Source organism: Panulirus ornatus, chromosome 9, assembly GCF_036320965.1.
Source record: "Panulirus ornatus isolate Po-2019 chromosome 9, ASM3632096v1, whole genome shotgun sequence".
NCBI classification, from domain to species: Eukaryota; Metazoa; Arthropoda; class Malacostraca; order Decapoda; family Palinuridae; genus Panulirus; species Panulirus ornatus.
In genome coordinates, this window is record NC_092232.1 from 61,044,496 (window position 1) to 61,064,445 (window position 19,950).

At 40.6% G+C, this 19,950-nt stretch overlaps 1 protein-coding gene across 1 annotated transcript; it reads left to right on the top strand.

Moving 5' to 3' along the window:
• Positions 1-5,107: 5,107 nt before the first annotated feature.
• Positions 5,108-6,656, top strand: LOC139750087 (uncharacterized). Its single transcript, XM_071664421.1, is given in 3 exon segments — positions 5,108-5,280; positions 5,440-5,883; positions 5,885-6,656. Coding segments are annotated over 3 exon segments (1,389 nt in total).
• Positions 6,657-19,950: the final 13,294 nt, after the last annotated feature.

Consider the following 19,950-nt stretch of genomic DNA (forward strand, 5'->3'; position numbering starts at 1 on the left):
GTTGTCTTTTCCTAGCGCTACCTCGCACACATGAGGGGGGAGGGGGATGGTATTCTATGTGTGGCGAGGTGGCGATGGGAATGAATAAAGGCAGTGTGAATTGTGTGCATGGGTATATATGTATGTGTCTGTGTGTGTATATATATGTGTACATTGAGATGCATAGGTATGTATATTTCTGTGTGTGGATGTGTATGTATATACATGTGTATGGGGGTGGGTTGGGCCATTTCTTTCGTCTGTTTCCTTGCGCTACCTCGCAAATGCGGGAGACAGCGACAAAGCAAAATAGATAAATATATATATATATATATATATATATATATATATATATATATATATATATATATATATATATATATATATATATATATGTGTGTGTGTGTGTGTGTGTGTGTGTGTGTGTGTGTGTGCAGATATCAATAAAATGGCAGGAGTGGATTATACGTACAAAAGGTGCTTATTATAGAAAGAATACTGAATAGCGGTGAAAGCTTTTGTATTTATTCCATTGAGAAAGTAGTAAATTGAATTACATCTGGAGGGCAATAACTTTTCAAGTAATAATGAAATTTGTTCTTCATCAAAATCAAACAGAAAATAAAAAAAAAATCATAAAAGCCTAATACGTTTGTGTTGCTTATCCAGGCCCATTTTTACTAAGTAATGTTGGGACGGCTCCACCCACTTTAATCACTTGAGTACATAGAATATATTATCGTCGATGTTAAAGAGTTTTCCCTTTTGATGTTATCCTTAAAATGAAGGTTAAGGAAAGTGAGATAGAGCTTAGCGTTAAAGTTAGGATAGCTAAGGCATCCTTGATCATATAATCACTAGTCAGGTGTTAATATAGGTTAGGTTAGGTTCAGTATCCTTCATCAGGTCACCATTACCAAGGTGTTGTTATGTTGGGTCAGGCAACTTTAAACCAACTTTCAGTATCATCAACTCATAAAGCTCTAAGTTCTAATAACCCAAATTTTCTAGAGTAGATAGGGTAGAAACTGATGGAAGCCATTTCTAACATTCTTGCATAACCTGACCTCTCGCCTTCCCAAAACATAGCCATCCCAGCTTGAATATTGTACTGCTGTGGTCGTCAACTAATTTGAAAAGGAAGACATTGAATGGAGAAATTACTCAGGTAATCTCCAAAGATGATTACTGGTCTGAGAAACAAATTCAGAGAGCAGATTAAGCGACTTAAATCCATTCAGCTTTAGGGAAAAGAAGTTTAAGAGATCCTATACAGGTATATGAAGTTATTGTAATGGCATCCCTTTAAGCTTGATATTTTTACTTCCTGTAACTAGTTCCAACAATTAAAACAAGATTCAGCATTGTGATTTAAGTGACTGAATTTAGGATGCATTTGGATCTGTCAAAAATTGTATCTAGCAAATACTTCAACTTTCAACTGACCCATTCTATATTTTATTCATTTCATCTCAGTTTTATCACCTTTCTGTTCCTGTTTAATATCAGCAGTAGCCCGCCTACGTAGTTGCGGCTCTGAAGCAAAGTAAACTTTTTCTAGTCTAGGTTAGGGTAGCATCTAAACCAAACCTAAATGACCTTATCTTAGAAATATGTTCAGGCAGTACCTTCTGAAAATATTTCGTAAGGTAAGGTCGTGGGGATTTGTTTAGGTGCTAACTAAACCTTGGCTAGAAAAAGTTTGCTTTAAAGCCACAACTACTTGAAAGGCCTACTTTAAGTGGTGATATTGAAATTCATTTGCTCCAGTGTGCCCCTCCGTCCGTTTGTTTTATGTCCATCTAAAGATGCATACGTTCAATTTTTGATGTAGATTGATTTCCTATCTTAGTTTCGTCTACGGAATTCTACATCTTCAGTTCAGCACACCATTGTGGTAATGAAGGGAAAGTCACCACATTTACAAGCCGAGTGCACGTAGCTTATCCCACCTCGTTAGAGAGAAAACTTACCTGTATTTGAATTAATGAACGGGAACAGAGAAGACAAAATTTTACTACACATTTATTATACAACTATATAATTTATATTATATACATTACCACATTTCCTGCACTTTCCATCACAAATTTGCTGAGGTCATAACCTTGTAGTTACCATTACCTTACAACCTTAAGGATGGTGGTCTACAACACCTCTAGATTGATGGAGAAAACGAAAAGTTTCGTTTTACTATTAAGACCACAGAAATGCGGTAATTCCACTTCACTACCACTAACTACTAGTTATTTTACTTGTTGATTTTCACGGTTAAGATTTTCATCCTCTGAGCGAAGCCATACAATAATCGTCCTTATCTACTCTGAGCATTGGATAGCCTCCTGATGATCAAGATTGCTGTTTTGGTTGTCCGTTTCCCTTGTTACTGCTGCGCCTCACTGCACACCTTACATGAGTGCCTTCCACAGTATTAGGGACAGCTGCTGGGCCTCACTGTAGCTACTTCTGGGACGGTTGCCAATCTTCCTCGTATTCCCTCATGACCACAGCGCCAAACCGACTCCCGCCATCAGGCCGAAACGCACAAACATTTCTGACAAAATTGAGACAACCACTTTCGCGTCAGTTTTGACACCAAGTGAATTTATACGACAATTACGTTCAAGATGCTTGGTTTTTCGTTCATGGATTGAACAGAAGCAACCAACGATGGTTGCTACTGCCCAATCCATGAAGTCCCCCCCACCACGGAAAGGTAACCAAGCTTCGGGGGGGATGGGTGTTTACCCTGACGCCAACGGAGAAACTCAATATTAGTGCAGAGATCTTTTCCTCGGTAAAGAAAGTGTAGCCGGACTCCGCCCTCATGAGGTTACTGCACGACAGCAAAGATCACCCTTTGGTAGGCTGTGCTATAGGCAGCACAGCTCCGTCAAAGATCTCACTCCATAAGTGAACTTATATAGATTCCTTTTTTAACATTTTGTCTTGTCTATAAGGAACTCATCAGTTCTTCTCCAGTGAAAGCAAAAAATCATCGAGAAATTCATTTGCTTCCTCAATATCAGGATCTTGTGGCTCTGTGTGGGGGACGGGGCTGTGGGCTGTGTGTCTGGCTGTGTCTGGGGAGCGGGGCTGGTGGTCTCTGTGACTTGCTGTGTCTGGAGAGCGGGGCTGGTGGTCTCTGTGACTGGCTGTGTCTGGGGAGCGGGGCTGGTGGTCTCTGTGACTTGCTGTGTCTGGGAAGCGGGGCTGGTGGTCTCTGTGACTTGCTGTGTCTGGGAAGCGGGGCTGGTGGTCTCTGTGACTGGCTGTGTCTGGAGATCAGGGGAAGTCTTGGGTATAAATTTCAATATACTGTGAGCGATATCGTCTCTCAACCGATTCCTCTCGATCTTCTCTTGCACGGCCTTCATGATACGTTTGGGCGGCTTTCTCCATTTTCTTTGCATTTCAGTTGGTGATCCTGCGCCATCGAGCCACATGATACCAGAATAGTATCGTTCCTGTTTCCCAACGGGTCCAATCTTGGTGTCACACATGATGCCGAGTGAACCCAAATGGCGGCCGATGTTTACGTTGGAAGCCACGGGCTCGTTATGTATCTTGCAGTAACTTTCATACCGTTGCTGCAGCTCTTTCCTGCTGATAAGGTACCGCTTCATAGTAATAGTCTTTCCCTTCATTTGAACGAAGGTATTCATGAAACTAACAAAGGAAGCCTTTCCTTTGTAATCCCGTTTGTAGTAACAGAAGGCCATTGAAGATGTGGATTGGGTCAGGCGAAGTTACACAGACTAACAAGATAGTCCTATAATCAATGGTCCTGTATCAGCACTGAACTCGAAATACGTCAGAACGACAATTTGAACCCAGGGCTGGAGGGCCAATTAATGATATTCTCACGTCTTGCTCAACCAAGTAACCTCGGTTAGACCTTGTTTATATTTAAATATAGTAAAGCTGATATAGTGAAGATGGATGATTCTATTTATGTGTAAGTTGCAATGTAGATTATATAAGGTCACATTTCAGATGGGTTCCTGGCATACCAACTTACATTCTGATATATATATATATATATATATATATATATATATATATATATATATATATATATATATATATATATATATATGTATAAAGGCAAGATATGTCCAAAGTAGGATACCTATGAGGATGTAGTGAAGATGGCCTTTGACCAAAAGAACGTTAGTGATATTGAAAGTAAGATGATCATGAGGAAGTAGTGAAGATGGCTTTTAACAAGATAAAGGTCAATGATATTGAAAATAAGTACAAGGATGTAGTCAAGATAACTTTGACCAAGATAAACGTCATTGATGATGAAAACAAGATGACTGTGAAGATGTAGTGAAAATAACCTTACACCACAGAAAAGCCATTGATATTCAAAATGATTTTCAGGATGTAGTGATGATGGCGTTTGACCTTGATAAATGCCTGTGATGTTGAAAATAACAACTTAATAAGCCAAAATAAAAAACTAAAAATCAAAAATAATTAATTCAAAAACAAGGGTAAGCAACCAGAAATAAAAGGACCTAGAAAGTCCAACAAATAACACCTACTATATGTTTCAGCGGCGGACAAACGCTGGTTTTCACAAATTTCTGCTAAACGAATGGTTGTATCACTATGATATTTCGAAGGCGTTATAGAGAATCGGACGAGTGTGCGGTGCTCGTCTAACTCTCTCTCAACATCCTGAACACCCCCCAGACCAACCCATTCCCCCACCCACCCCAATATCGCAGCATCTCTCTCCCCATTTCCGTCTTCATCCCAATATTTACACCATCCATTGTCTGTATTTGATTTTGTCGTATTCTAATTACGTACATAAACAATAGGTATGACAGTATGTATATACGTATCATACATTAGTAATGATATGTAATACAGTTATTGTGTGTGGACGTGTAAAGCAGAGTGCGTCAAACGACCATGAAAGCAACAGGTAATCCCATTGTTAATAACCGACGTGTCGACGGCGACCAGAAGGATGAAGTCAGTTTTGGTTTTGGACAACCAAATGAAATCGTTGATGGGTACTTCATGTCGTCTTTACGTTTTTAAATAAGAAATATATGCCTTAATATAATATCCACAATCCCCCATATCCCCTCCCCTCCCTCTCTGAGGTATGGGGTACCACCATCACGAGGCTACAACACTAGCGACTGCCGAGGCGCGGTCATCATCAGCAACAATGTTGTCCTTTTGCCTCCGTGGATGCAGGACAGCGTTTGTTCTTCGTCTTGTCACGTTGTACAAACGTGAATGCATCCGCGGTAGAACGTACATAAGTTTGAATAGGTGCGTAGACAATATATTCTGGTTCGAACATACATTATTACATTTATATACATATGAAATATGAAAGTAAAGCAGACTGTATTGTGTCGCAATGTCATATTAATTATCATAGTGAAGTGAGACTAATGTGTAACATAACATTAATTTTTATGCATACAGGCCTTACGAGCGAGTTGGGCACATCTTGGGCATGGCTGTGTCAAGAGTGAGGGACATAGTCAACACCACCACCACAGCCTTCCCTTCCACACCGGCACCACCAACACCTTCATCAGCTGTTTGTGATAACTTTACTCTCGGTGCAATATGGCGCCACATCCACAAGAAGTTTTCGGTAAAACAATATTTAACACTGAGGGTCATACCAGCTGACCTGAAAACACATGGTATCCTCCCGGAGGATACCACTGACACAACAGTTTGGTGGATCCTGCACACCATGGGATTTCAATACAGACTGTCACAGCGAAAGATGTATGTAAGGAGGGAATCGCTGGACGTTGTGTGTCGTCGGATTGACGCTCTCCGGGCTCTACAGCGCCACCGAGAGGAGGGAAGGAAGGTGGTATATGTGGATGAGACGTGGTTTACCGCCAGGATGGGCCAGTAGGGAGTAGGTAGATACCACACAGGCTCCAAGCAACACCACGTACAGTCGTCAGGTACCACCTGGTGAAGAGGAGCGATTTGTAGTGGTCGCAGGTGGCACGGACGAAGGCTTTGTTGACGGCTCATACCTGTGCTACCCAGCCAAGACCAACCAGGGTGATTATCATGGAGAAATGAATGCCGAACTGTTCCTGCGATGGCTATCAACGCAGCTCCTTCCGTCACTGCCAGAGCCATCGGTACTTGTGCTAGATAATGCACCATACCACAGCCAGCTGACGGAGGAGAGTCGATACCCTACCACAGCCACCAGGAAGGCGGACCTCATCAGGTGGCTGGAGCAGCGCAAGATTTCCATCCCACCTGCTGCTGCCACTCGCCCTGAGCTGCTGGTCCTCTGCCAGCAGAAGCGTCCACAGCCCCAGTATAAGATCGACAACACCATCCGTATGTGGGGCCACCAGGTCATACTGTTGCCACCTGGCCACCCCGAGCTCAACGCCATCGAGCAAGTATGGGGATTTATGAAGTGTCATGTGCGCTCCACACTCCAGCGGTTTACCCGGACGGACCTAAAGGCAAGACTGGAAGAAGCCAGGCAATTGGTACACAAAGACGTGTGGGCGGGAGCTGTTCAGCACTCCCGTAAATTTGAAGAAGAATACTGGAGGACTGGCAACATACACGAGGGAGTCGAACCCGTTATTATTAACATAGCCAGTGATGATGAAGACGATGACGTTTTCTTTGATAGTGATTACGAATAAATTTGGTTTTCTCATGCTGTCATCATTCTATTCCTACAGTATATATATATATATATATATATATATATATATATATATATATATATATATATATATATATATATATATAGTAATGACTATTAAGCATAATATATATATGTATAGAGGGCAAAAATATATGCAGATTATAATTTCGTGATAATAGATATGAAAGAGACCAGTCAACAGACTGACAGCATATTAACCGGACCAGGTTAACAGTTTATGATGGGTAGGTACACAGTATGTACTAATAACAGCAATAACATTTCCTAGAAGGTCCAGACCACAGGTAATGGCAATACATCGTGTTCACTTGGTTGACCATAAGGACTGTAAAATCGACCTTCTACATACTACACGTATGTAAATATGCTGTTGTACAGTAATTATCAACGTCAAATACGTCTTGCGTCTATGGAATTGTACCATACTGTTAGTTAATAATCATACCTATACATATACACCTACATAACATTTTATTATAACTGTATACTAAAGTTATGGGAAAATAGGGAGGGACACAAGGTTGGGTTAGGAGGAGTTAGGGGGAGAAGAGGATGGATAACGAGGGCGAGAAGGGGGGGAGAGGGTGTGGGGGGGTGGGGAATTGGGAGAGTTTTTTGGGGGGGCCACACTTTCCTTCGAAAGCGTCAATATGACTACTCGGTTTTGTATTTATTTTCACGAGTAAACTCCTCACGTAACACATATAGCAATGTGGTATGTCAGCCATACATTTGGCCCGGGTGTTAAAGATCGTGTGATGAAATATCATAATGATACAATGAATCGTTTACGAGATATTTGCGAAAAACAGCGTTTGTCCGCCGCTGAAACGTAGAGTAGTCAATGGAGACGTTCACAAAGTGTCAAGTAAAGTTTGTGATATTTCCAGTAAAGTCTTGATGTTTTGTGGACCTGGCGATAGATTTGCCAGATTATCACTACCAGATAGACTGGATGGCAGCTCAGGAACTATCCATATTGGATAGATATCATGACTTGCCTAAATTATCTGTAGTTCCTGTGGCCTGACCTTCATCAATATGGTACTAATTAGACCTTTTTCATACAATATATCTGCATCTGTGTACAAGAGTTAGTATGGTTGCATCTTGAACACTTGGTCTTCATTACATTCTAAATTTCTTTTTGTTATGAAACGTTTGCCATGAATTTGCTATTGGTAATACAGAGTCTGCTTTTATAGTATTGTTTGTCAGTTTTCATTCTTGGTGTGTTTGTGTGTGTGTGTGTGTGTGTGTGTGTGTGTGTTGGGTGGCAAAAGACATTGCCTGGACCCGAGATCGAACCAGGCATGCTTATATCTTCAGTCTAACTCTCTCCCGACTGTGCTAACTGGGTAATATGGAAAGCAATTTTTTAGGGTTATTAGGTAAACTTAGTATGAATTTTTTGCGTAGAAAATTGGAGCCTATAATGACGTTAGTGATTTTGTATATTCTTATCTACCAAACCTTGCCACAAAGTTGATGAGGGAACTGCCAAGATACATATTTTCATCTTAGTGTACGGGAAGGCCATATGAGAGAGAGAGAGAGAGAGAGAGAGAGAGAGAGAGAGAGAGAGAGAGAGAGAGAGAGAGAGAGAGAGAGAGAGAGAGAGAGAGAGAGAGAGAGAGAGAGAGAGAGAGAGAGAGAGAGATTTTCAAACCCAGGTTGTTTATGTGGGATGGTTGTTGCTTGAAATTTGTTATATAATAGTTGAAGAGCTGATTTTTATGAGTTTATTATACAAAACATTAACTTAGAATTATGATATTCAACAAATCTCACAAGTTTATATTTAGAATTATCATTGGTCAGTTTGTTTTGTTTGAAGTGAACAGACATGCATGGTGGTAAGGGACAGAATAAAAGTTACAGGTTTGTTTATATTTGTTATAGTTAATTAATTTTTCTTTTCATTTCTAACATTAGCTGTTTAAAGTGTTTGTGTTGTATTTAGACAAAGTTCTTTTTCAAATCTTATTGATTACCACATAAAAGCTAGGCTCTATAAGTGTCAAGTAAACAATATGTGATATTTTGAGTTAAGTCGAGGTGCTATTTACCACTGGCGTTTAGATATTTGGGACACTTGGGGATAGATTTGCCAAGATTATCACGGCCAAATTGACTGGATGGCAACCTAGGAGCTAGGCAGAATTGGATATCATAAAAACCCTAAACCCTAGCCAGCATATCACTACATGACCAGACCCAAGTAATGTATATCAAACTTCTTCATTCTGTGTTTCAAAATATAAAGCACAAGATGTGTAGTGATATAGTTTTTGGATGACATGTGCAAAAGTTATTGGCAGCCTTACCTTGTGCAGGTCAAGATTTACTGGTCAATGAAAATCAACAAAATCAAGATAAGACAAAGTCTGAATAAGAACTTAATAATTTCCATCAGTCATCCACCAATGTGTATGAAGTTGATTTCCTCTCAGTTGTATTTATTTCCTTCACTGTAGCTGGTATGTAAAAGCTCAGGTAATTATTTCTCTTGTTTACGGCTAGGATGTATATGTTAATAATTCTTAAATAAGCCTCCTCAGTCCTGAGGCAAAATATCGGGTCCTTAATGCTTGTATTAGCATCCCATACATCATTGCCAGACCTTACAACCTAATTCTTTTTCCTATACACAAGTAACTATATGTAGATATATCAAGGAAGGTATGATGAGCTTTGTGCCCTCACGGTATGTGCTAATTTGTGAAGCTATAACACACATGATAACAGATGTTAAGTTAAAGTTGAAAGCCATTATTGCTCATATTTGTTTGTGACATCCTCTCTAAAAGTACCACATATCTTACTGTGTATATCCACAGGTATAAGTACATCTGTTGTACCTCATACATCAAGGCCTCAACTTTGGTGGGAGTTATCTTCTCAGGCAACCTGTCAAGAACTGGAACCATTGTAAGTTGAACAACTGAAACTCAAGTTGTGAAGGGAGGAGCAGCATTATGTTACTGACCAATATTGTTTTCCTTATCTAACTCATTTGTACAAAATACATGAAACTTAGTTTATTAACAATATACAACCTTTTCCTGTCATTTATTTGAGATGATATTCAACTTTCATGTTTGATGCTGAATGGCTGTCAGTCTGTCTCAGGACCAGGAATCCTGACATATTTTCTGAAGCAGAAATTCGTTAACGACAGACTTAGTATTAGTCTCTTTTGTTCTCATCCTCCTTATGACAAGAAAGATGGTGTGTACAAAGAGCCAGTTCTCTGGAGGCTCCAATTATGCTCAGTTAACACTTCTTGACAATATCCTTAAACACCAAGTTAGTTGCTGTTCAAGGTTTCCTTTAATGGAAGGGGGGATGAGGTATGTTAAATGCCTCTTGCATTAAAAGATAGAGGAAAAAAAGCAAAACCTCCCAGAAATCTAAAGCTATTGGGTTGACCCCTTCTGAAAGGTAGCTAGCCTTCTTATAACCCCTTCTGAAAGGTAGCTAGCCTTCTTATGACCCCTTCTGAAAGGTAGCTAGCCTTCTTATGACCCCTTCTGACAGGTAGCTAGCCTTCTTATGACCCCTTCTGAAAGGTAGCTAGCCTTCTTATGACCCCTTCTGAAAGGTAGCTAGCCTTCTTATGACCCCTTCTGACAGGTAGCTAGCCTTCTTATGACCCCTTCTGAAAGGTAGCTAGCCTTCTTATGACCCCTTCTGACAGGTAGCTAGCCTTCTTATGACCCCTTCTGAAAGGTAGCTAGCCTTCTTATGACCCCTTCTGAAAGGTAGCTAGCCTTCTTATGACCCCTTCTGAAAGGTAGCCAGCCTTCTTATGACCCCTTCTGAAAGGTAGCTAGCCTTCTTATGACCCCTTCTGAAAGGTAGCTAGCCTTCTTATGACCCCTTCTGAAAGGTAGCCAGCCTTCTTATGACACCTTCTGAAAGGTAGCTAGCCTTCTTATGACCCCTTCTGACAGGTAGCTAGCCTTCTTATGACCCCTTCTGAAAGGTAGCTAGCCTTCTTATGACCCCTTCTGAAAGGTAGCTAGCCTTCTTATGACACCTTCTGAAAGGTAGCTAGCCTTCTTATGACCCCTCCTGAAAGGTAGCTAGCCTTCTTATGACCCCTTCTGACAGGTAGCTAGCCTTCTTATGACCCCTTCTGACAGGTAGCTAGCCTTCTTATGACCCCTTCTGAAAGGTAGCTAGCCTTCTTATGACCCCTTCTGACAGGTAGCTAGCCTTCTTATGACCCCTTCTGAAAGGTAGCCAGCCTTCTTATGACCCCTTCTGAAAGGTAGCTAGCCTTCTTATGACCCCTTCTGAAAGGTAGCTAGCCTTCTTATGACCCCTCCTGAAAGGTAGCTAGCCTTCTTATGACCCCTTCTGAAAGGTAGCTAGCCTTCTTATGACCCCTTCTGACAGGTAGCTAGCCTTCTTATGACCCCTTCTGAAAGGTAGCCAGCCCTCTTAATCAATTTAATGAGATACTGTCAAAGCAAATACTTCAAAAGTGACTGTTTGGTTATGAATCTACCATAATATCTTGATAGGATTGATTAGAGGCAGTTTGTCTGTGCATGGCAATAACTGCAAAATAGCACATGAGCACATCGCAACTGAAAGTTAGGGTAACATCAAAGATATGTACTGTCTTTTACTGAATGACTAATATAATCCCTGACTTGCTGGCTGTCCCCAGCACTAATATGGGTGATAGGATTAACCCGTTTTGCTCACCACAACAGGTCTAAGCCGTCAGTTCTCTGGACCTATAAAAGCCTCAAAAGCAAACAAACACAGAAGAGGATTCTCCACAACATTAAATGTCTAAGGGTTTTATAAATTATTCTAACTCGACAATGTTTTTAAGCCAAGGAGAGGTCTAATTATTACTATCAAAACTGATCTGATGTGTGGAGTAGTAAAGAATCAGACCTTATGGATGGGCAAATCTGCACTCTTTACCATGAAAATAGATCAAGACAAATTACTAACATGAAATTATATAGAATTTGACCAGTGAAGATACATATCAAAGATTATATTTCTCTTTCAAATTGATTTTGTAGGAAATACCAGTTTTCATGAAGAGATTTTCTGCAGTGTAATTCCAGCTGTAGCTAAATTACATTCAGAAAGACTCTGGAGTGCAAAAAATGAAGGATGAATGAAAAAATGCTATTATTTTTTTTCAGACTGACTGGTACAAACAATGAAACTAGCTGAAAAGAAATGCTTTATCTTTGCAACTACTCTTGATTCAATATTCAAAACCCGTTTCATTAAAGATAAAACTGCAGTAAAAATGGTCAAGGTCAAAGAGCTCATGCCACCAGAAAAGTGACAATAGCATTAGAAATGAAGGAAGTGGAATGTCAGGAGATGAACAGCAGTCTCTTTGTAGAGACAAGAAGATATAAGGAAAGTTTCTGATGAACTGGGTAATGGTGTCACACCATCAGACACTGATGCTATGTTGCTGAAGCAATTTGTTAAGTCCACATCTAATGCAGTATAGTCTCCTTTTAGGAGAACTTAAGACAAATTAAGATCAACTTTAGCTGCTTTATCATAACACTACAGATGTGTAAAGAGCGGCCAGCTCATACTTCAATGGGCTTATGAATACTGGACTGTTCATAACACTACGAGTGTAAAGTTAATGAAGGTGTTATTTTAAGCTGAGTCTTAAATGATGTAAGATAGTCGTGTGGAGGGAACTGTGGATGTGAACAGTACACACGAATTTGAAAAAGCTGTTATCAGTAAAGAAGATGAAGAGATGGATGTAGAATTGTAAATGCACAATTACGTGTTCTCCCCCACTAACACCAACATAATGAATATTACAAAGGACCTGATACATTACAATATACAATAAAAAAGTAATCTTAAAACTATAAAGCACTAACCTTGTGCAAGGAAAAACAATGGGTCATGATAGCAGTAGCAGAATGAGTAATGTGGACCCAGAATTTAGATATTCGCAATGGCCATCAGCACACCTCCACCAAAGAAAGTGCACAAGTCCAATGTTGTAAGTAACATGTACTGTGTGCTCAGGAAAGTTTTCTGAACTAATTTGAAATAAAAGCGGGAATTTTCAAATTAGACACACAGTATAACAGATCTTCTCTGATGAAATAAACCGCAAGAAAGAGAACATGTGGTGGTAAAGGGAGAGCAACTTGTCAATTAGGGTACCAATTTCAAATTCATCATCTCTTTCTTACAATAAAATTTACAGTGTAGTCTTATAAAATGGCCTGAAACATATTTCCAACAAATAAGAGATTTTCATCCCTCTTATGCCCTCCTTGATCTTCTCTGCCTTTATCTAATATCATCAGTGTACCTGATATCAAAGGTACATATATTTTCCTTTTTCAAGAGAAATGTCATTCACTTTCTGCATGACTTCCTATTACAGTAGTGGGTGTGTAGAACCTGCTCCACTTGGCTGAATCACATTTCTACATAATGATCCAATCTAAAATCCCACTTGTACAGCCCTTTTCACTGTTAATCTAACTTATCCGATCTTGTTCTGTGTCAACTATCACAGGTAGTAGGTCATAAAGAGAAGTACAGTACTATCAGGAGTAATGAACAGATGGCCTGGAATCATCATTTTCTTCATGTATCTGGACTGCTCATCTTAATTCTGTCTCAACAAACTAACCTACCATACATGACTTAATATCTTACACTTACAAACTTCACATGCCTATCCTTCTTTATTTTAATGTGGACTTCGTATTTTCTGTCTTTTTAATCTTCTGTTTGTAGGGTTTGACTTGTGGCAAGAATGAAATTTCAGATACTCAAATAGAGGCCAGGTCCTGTTCTACTCCCTAAGCAATAATGTTCCCCTTCCTGTCCAATAAACAGGAGTTTGCTTGAAAATCTCACTACACTCAAACAAGGTTTTTATCATACAACCCTAGAACCCTTTATCCTGCAGTTCCAGGGTTGAACTCCAAGTAGGAGCTAAGAGATGAAGTAATTTGGAGTGAAAAGGTCCTTGGTAAGACTATACACCTTTCAGTCCACCAACAGTGATCAGCCTTGTTGAAGGTGACTTCCCACTCACAGTGTAACTACCACCTCAAGCAAGGAGGATCCCATGTGTATACAAGACCTCTATCCAGACTTATTTACTGGCTTCCTGCACAGTTCTATCCACACGTACTTTACACTCTTAGATTACTTACTGTCACTCCTTCACCACCATGTGACAGCTGTGTATTCTTAGTATACTGTACTTGCAAGCTCTCTGAGTATAATTCTCTATGGTTTCTTATTTTGGGTTACCTATTAATGTATAGCTACTCATCTTACTATTGTTTTTTTAATTACGTTTTGTTACATAAGTTCAACATCTTTAACATATCTCATTTCTATTGCATGTTACAGTTCTCCTTATTGTTAAGGTTCTATATTTATGTTTCTATGACAAAGTCCAAGCTGCTACCCTGCATTACAGATGTACTAAAGTTTGGTAAGTTCTTGTTACATCAAACTGTCTCCAGTAATGGTAGTGTTGGAGGCAAAGACGGTGACTACAAGGGTGGTGGCTGAAATGTTGAGAGTGATGGTAGAGGTGGAGGCAGAGATGGCATCAACTGGGATGGCAGAGGTAGTGGCATAAGTGGCTGCAAAGGTGGTAGTAGTGGTAAAGGTGGTGCCGCAGGTGGTGGAGGGGTTGGCAAAAGTGGTCGTACTGGTGGTGACAAAGGTGATGTTAGAGGTGGTGGTGGCAAAGGGGGTGACTGCAAGATGTTGGCAGAAATGGTTAAAGTGGTGGTAGAGAAAGCGGCAGTGGTGATGACAAATGCAGTTACAGAACTACTTGTAGAGGTGGTAGTCGTGGCTGGAAAGTGGGAAGGTGAGATGGTTGCAGAGGAGTTGGTAAAAGTGGTGGCACAAAGACATTGGCAAAAGTGGTGGCAAAAGTGACGGCAATATTGAAAGCAGAAGTGATGATGAAGTGACAGTTACACGAGGTAGCAAAGGGGATGGCAGAGGAGATGGCATAAGCTGTGGCACATAGATGTGGAATTGTGGCTGAGGTGGCTAAGGTAGTGGTTACAGAGGGGATGGTGGGAGTGCTGTTGCCAGCGAGGTGGCAGAGGTACTGGTAAGGGATGGCAGAGGTGGTAGCAAGGCGATGGTATTGTCTGTAGCAAGATAGTGAGGCATATATACAAATGAAGTGATGTTAGCAAATGTTGTGGAAGTGGTGCTGGCACACATGGTTAGAGAGTTAGTGGCAAAAATGAATGCATAATGGATGGACCAGCTGGATGAGGAGGTTGTGGAAGATTGTGGTTTAAATTGTAGAGTTGGTGGCAAGAGTGTGGCAGAAGTGTTGGTAGTACCTGACAAAAAGGAAGGCAAAGGTGATTTACACAAAAATTAAAGTACTTCACTACAGTTTGAGGTATTTATGTACTTATCATGCATATCTTAATTTTGTCTGCAAGAAATCATTCAGTTTGTGTCCCATTAACTGGAGAAGAAATTAGTTTGTGTTCACTGCTACCTGATCATTCAGAGTAAGTGTAAGCATTCCAGTATGTCTGGTAGGAACATTAAAGATAATCATGGGAGTACACGATGTAAGGCTATCAGTCTTAAAGTTAAATTAAAGGTATTTATGAGGTCCGATACTAGCCAGAAACTCATGGTTATAACCAAGTCTGTGTGTCTCACTTACTGCTACCTTTATCAATGATATCATAAATAGCTTCTGTATTACCTGTGATATGGCAATTTTTGCTGTGTCACATAATTCAGAGGTGATCTGGATAGCTATAGAGCCCCTCACTTCCTCCCAGTAAATGACAGTCCATCCCATCACATTCCTGCAGTACTTAAATCACCATCACTATGTTTCAGTATGAGACAATTTCCTGTATTTCACTGAATATTATCTAAATCATGTTAAGACAGAGTGTGGTGCTGTATCTTGGTGTTAATCTAAGTTGTTTCACTACAACTCATTCATATGAGTAACACTTGGAAAATTTGGTAAGAAACATAATCTCCTCAGTAACTGTAGTGAAGGAGAGCTTGGTTCGTTTTAGAGGGTTTAACGGCCAGCGACCTATAAGTAAGGTCATCAGGCCTGTAACCCTGTTTGATTTTTGACTGTGTAAAGTCCCTACATATTAAACATATCAATACCTATAAGTCTTACCTAGTCCTATAGGGGATTAAAGAAAATGGACTAAAAGTTGGTAAGTGGGTATTGTGTCAACGTGGCAGCAAACACCAACCAGTCGACACAACATCCTCTGGTGCAGCTGCCAGAAGGACTGAGAAAAAGATAAGATAGATTAGAGATAATCTTTCACCATAACATGAAACACATATATAAATCATGATATAATAACACCGGCAACTCGTCAGCTGGACACCATAACGGAACCAGCTCTAAGCCGAACCACTCCCAATCCAAGCCAGCAGCATAATGAACAAATAGATTCGCCCACACAACCAGCCTAGAGCGAAAGCAACCACAACCTGAAGCCAGCTCCGGCACAGAGTCGAACCAACGAACCACATTATATCATCTTGATTTCCGTTTTCTTGAAAAAGATAAACAATTTGTTAATTATGTTGTTATCATCACCAAGTAGATTGTAGATGGGGAAGTTTGTTTTCTTGTTTTTGAAATAACTGATCAGCCTCTTCCTGTTTTGATGATATTTGGTACATTGTATGAGGAGGTGGTCTGTTGTCAAACTGGTTCGGCAGGTTTCACATCTTGCTGGAAAGTTTCTGTTCGTATACGGTTGTAGGTGGGTGCTGTAGGTGCAGTTGAGGCGTAGACGGGCCAGCACGACTTCCTCTCTTCTGTTCTTCCTGTACCAGGTCGTCCAGTCCGCTACTTGTGGTTTATATTTTCTTGCTATAGTCAGACTGGTCCACTGACTTTGCCACTGAAGAAATATTGAATCCTTTCCCAAGGAAAGGCAGGACCACAGCTCCCGAGGGATCGGAACTTCCCACCTCCTCGAGTTCTGAGGTCGACTTAGCCAACCGGTCTGCCTGTTCATTGTTGCCGTAAATGTTACAATGACCCACCAGCCACCCAAACCAAGATGATATCTTTGTTACATGAATTTAGTATATTGATGATGTTGTCCTGAATTTCATTTGATTCGGTATACCCAGAGTTTATAGCTTTAAGAGCTGACAACGAATCAGTAAAAAATATTGATATAATATGAATTGAATTAATGAGATAATCTATGGCCTTATCAATAGCAAATAATTCCGCACAGGAAACAGTTGTATGCTCTGGCAGCTTGTACCGAAGAGACCGTTCGTTCGACCACACACTTGCACCCACACACTCACCTGTCTTGGAACCATCTGTGTAGAAGTGGACATATGATCAATGATGCATGATGACGTGACGGATTCACTGGTGTATCTCACTATCCGGCGCGTTCCTTTTCGTTGCAGGGAGCTAATTCGTCTTAGTTTCTACTCCTGAATGCTCCCAAGGAGGTAGTTTATTTCTAACCAGCGTGTCCATTTCTTGCGCTTTCAGACCAGAATTCTCACTGAGGAAGTGTATTCTGAGGGCCAGGGGCCTGACGCCTCTCTCGACCAACTGTTCATATTGTTGTGCCAGGCGACAGGCAGTAGTATTTCTTTTCCTGGTCATCACAATACCACACTTTAACGTTAATTCGTCTCGACGCAGCCGGAGCCGGAGAGGAGGTACATTTGCCTCAACTTCCAATCGTGGAACCCTGGTACATGACAGAGCTCCAAGACACATTGGCAGGCATTTATTCTGTAGCACATCCAATCTTCTCAGGGTACAGTCGCTCGCCGAAGCATACACCTGAGAGCCATAGTCCAGTTTACTTCTAATAATGGCCTTGTACAACATTGATAAAGATTTCCTGTCGGCTCCCCAAAATGAACCCGAGAAATACTTAAGAATACCTAACCTTTTATTACAATTTATATTCAAATAATCTGTGTGCATTTTCCAATTCTATCTTCGGTCAAAATTTAACCCAAGAAATCTTATGTTATTACAAAAGGGAATCTGGCTGTGGTCTAATTTTAGCAGCAAATTCGGGTAAAAATAACCACGACACTTTTACCTGGTGAAAACTTAAAACTCCACTGTATCGCCCAACGATGGACGGATTCAAGTGCAACTTGAACCCGTTCAGCCGAAAATTATGCATTAGGCGAAGAGTGCCATATTGCACAAGCATCAGCATAAAGTGAGTATTTAAGGTTTCGAGGGACGGAAGCTGGAGACAGAATATCATTAATCATAATATTTGATAATGTTGGGCTCAGAACGCTGCCATACGGCATCACATCTTCTTGGACAAATATGACCGAGATTATGTTAGATGCAGAAATCTTGACAGCGAATGTTTTATCGTGTAAGAAAATCTGAACCAAAATAGATGAAGAACCTCTTAAACCAATATCATAAAGTTTGCATAAGATTCCGTTTCGCCTATGTCATGTCAAAGGCTTTTCCACATCTGGAAAAAATACAATTAAAAGATCTTTCTTCATAAAACTGTCTGAAAGGTTATGTTCTAAATCTATCAAATGATCCATTGTGCTTCTGTGTTATCACACTGTTGATCATTTGATAAGTTCTACGTCTCTAATAGAAAAAATAAGCCTTTTATTAACCATTCATTCCATGACCTTGCAAATGCAGATCGTCAGTGCAGTAGGTCGAGACGAATTGATGTTCGTAAGGCGTCCAGAAGCTTTTGGGATGGGGATGACGTGCGCAAGGTGCCATGAGTTTGGAAACGTTCGAGACGTCCAAATCTCATTGTATAATGCTAACAACTTGGTCAGGTTGGCCTGACTAAGATGCTGGATCATCTCGTATGTTATCCGGCTGGGTCCTGGGCTGGAACCTTTACAGGATTTCAGGACAAGAAGTAATTCCTTAAGAGTTAAGGTATCATCATATGGTATGTTTTCATCTTCTGTGGCAAAGTCAATCACTGTCTGCTCGGCCTAACGTTTGTGGTGTAAAAACCGTCGATCGTAATTGGTCGAGCTACTTATGTCTGAGAATCTCCTCGCGATAGTGTTGACTATGTCAGCTGGGTCGTCTATGATGCCGTCTTGCATGTTAAGTTAAGGGATGGATGGTTGTTTATATTTTCTTGTCATTTTCTTAATTGTGGACCAGACCTGACTGCTTGGTGTGTCCTTATTAACAGTTGAAACATAGCCACGCCAGGAGCCTCTTTTGGCTTGTCTTATTGTTCCTCTTGCCTGAGCCCTCGCTTGTTTATATGCAATGAAGTTATTGTCTGAGGCTCTTTATCGAAAATCCTATATCTCCTATTGCGCTCACACTTCGGCAATCTGGTGTCCACCAAGGAACTCTGTGGTTTGTGGATATTGTAGGAATAGAGGCCACAGCAGCCCTGAGGATGGTATTGGTTACATTATTGACCTTTGTGTCAATGTCATCTCCGGATATATCCAGGACGGCTTGTCTTGAGAATGACCCCCGGTCTGCTTTCTTATAAGGCAATCTGATCGGAGACGTTCTGATACTATTGTCACATGTATAAGAAAGACAGATTGGGAAGTGGTCACTTCCCAAGAAGTCGTCATAAGTACCCCAGGTGATGTCATTTAGTATATCCGGGATGACAAAGATAGGTCGATGGCTGAGATGTTTCCTGTCCGATCATCTACATGAGTTCCACTACCATCTTTCAGAAAAGCGAGATTAGAATTGATAATATAATTTACCATTTGTTTCCCGCGAGAGTCTGCCCGTATACTTCCCTACTGTTGATGATGAACGTTGAAGTCTCCATGAATTAGTTTTGTGTGGGGTAATTGACTAAAAAGCAAAGTGAACTCATCGTCATCAAATGCATTGGAACCGGGACAGTAAATTGAACAATGGCCAGGTACGTGTTATTAAATTCTACTCTACATGCGACAGCTTCAAGAGTAGAATTTAAAGTCACTCCTGTACATAGATGGCTACCCCATGATCTTCTATACGGGTGATAGTTATCTAAAACAACACAATCTTCGACTGAGCTGTTCAGATTGGTCTCTTGTAGACAAATAACGGATGGTCTATATAATGCAAGCAACAGTGACAGTTGTGCTTGATTATTCCTAAGAACTCTACAATTCCACTGAATGATATTGAATGCGTTGTGTTGAGATTTCTGTAGTGGGCCAACTTTGTGAGCCATTCTTTTGGACTTGGGCGAGTCCCCAGGGGAACGGGATCGGCTCCT